The 1,008-nt window shown below is 63.6% G+C and overlaps 1 protein-coding gene across 1 annotated transcript in view; it reads right to left on the bottom strand.

Annotated features, from left to right (window-relative positions):
* crls1 (cardiolipin synthase 1) overlaps window positions 1–910 on the bottom strand; it is a 51,059-nt gene extending 50,149 nt beyond the window's left edge. Inside the window, exon 1 of the mRNA XM_048601231.1 lies at window positions 257–910. Within this exon, the coding sequence (XP_048457188.1) occupies window positions 257–607 (351 nt within the window). The 5' untranslated portion in view covers window positions 608–910. The remainder of the gene's footprint in view (window positions 1–256) is intronic.
* Window positions 911–1,008: the final 98 nt, after the last annotated feature.

The raw sequence follows: 1,008 nt of genomic DNA, 5'->3' as shown, positions 1-1,008 counted from the left end.
GATTGAGTTTGCGAGAAAGAGAGCAAGGACAAGTGTGATTGAGTTTGTATGCGTGTGAGCAGGAAGCAGTGACAGTGGTGGACTGTAATTGAGTCTGCGTTTGAGAGAAGGAGTGAATGCGATGGAGGCGGAAGTGTTAATGGCAGAGTTTGAATGAATAGTCGGGCTCGGGGTGAAATGTAGAGTCAGACAATGTCACTGAGTGAGTACAGCTCTCTCCAAGGTCACTGTTCCCCAGCCCCTACCATCTCCTTACCAGATCCGGACACCCTGAGGCCACCGCCGCCCTCTCCTCTCCCTCCTCCCTGACTCCCGATGACGGCTCGGCGTCTTCCCTTTTAGCAGCCGGCCTGCCGGCTCCGTAACGGCGGCTGCAGCCGGTACAGGCGAGCTCGGGGCCTGGGGCGGCCTCCCTCCGCCGGACTCGGGCAGGGGACCACCAGGCGAGTCCGAGGCCCAGGCGCTTCCTCCCGGGCCCAGGGTAAAGGAAGGAGAGCAGCGGCTTCCGCCGTGGGTGGTGGGCCCAGCCGGGAGGCCTAGGCCCGGCCTCCAGTTTAACCGCCGCCGCCCTCCGCCCGATGGCCCAGGGGCTTCTCCACAGGAACATGACCCCGGGGGCAGGTCAGGGCAGGGCCCGGCCGGGGTAAGAAAGCCGCTTCAGTACGAACAGCCCCGGCCGCCGCCCTGTGCCTGCCTCTGGAGGGAACCCTGAAGAGCCATCACTTCCCGGCGAGGACCCGGCCCGGGGCTGGAAGGACTGGGACCGGGACCGAGCGCCGCCGCCGCTGCCGCTAACAACAACAACAACAACAACAACAGCAGCCGCCGCCGCTGAAAGTCGCAGGCCGGCACGTGCTGTTAGCCGACCGTAAACCAATCCCTTAAAGTCACCGGTGCACAGGCAGCAGGCGGCCACCAGGGTGAGCTGTTGGGAGGAGAGTTAGCAACAAAGCGGGGAATGGGTGGACAAGCGGAGGTGGCACAAAGTGGCATTTGTGGGGGAGAAGT

Source organism: Rhincodon typus, chromosome 9, assembly GCF_021869965.1.
Source record: "Rhincodon typus isolate 14 chromosome 9, sRhiTyp1.1, whole genome shotgun sequence".
In the NCBI taxonomy this organism is placed as follows: Eukaryota; Metazoa; Chordata; class Chondrichthyes; order Orectolobiformes; family Rhincodontidae; genus Rhincodon; species Rhincodon typus.
This window is presented reverse-complemented; position numbering and strand designations above follow the sequence as displayed.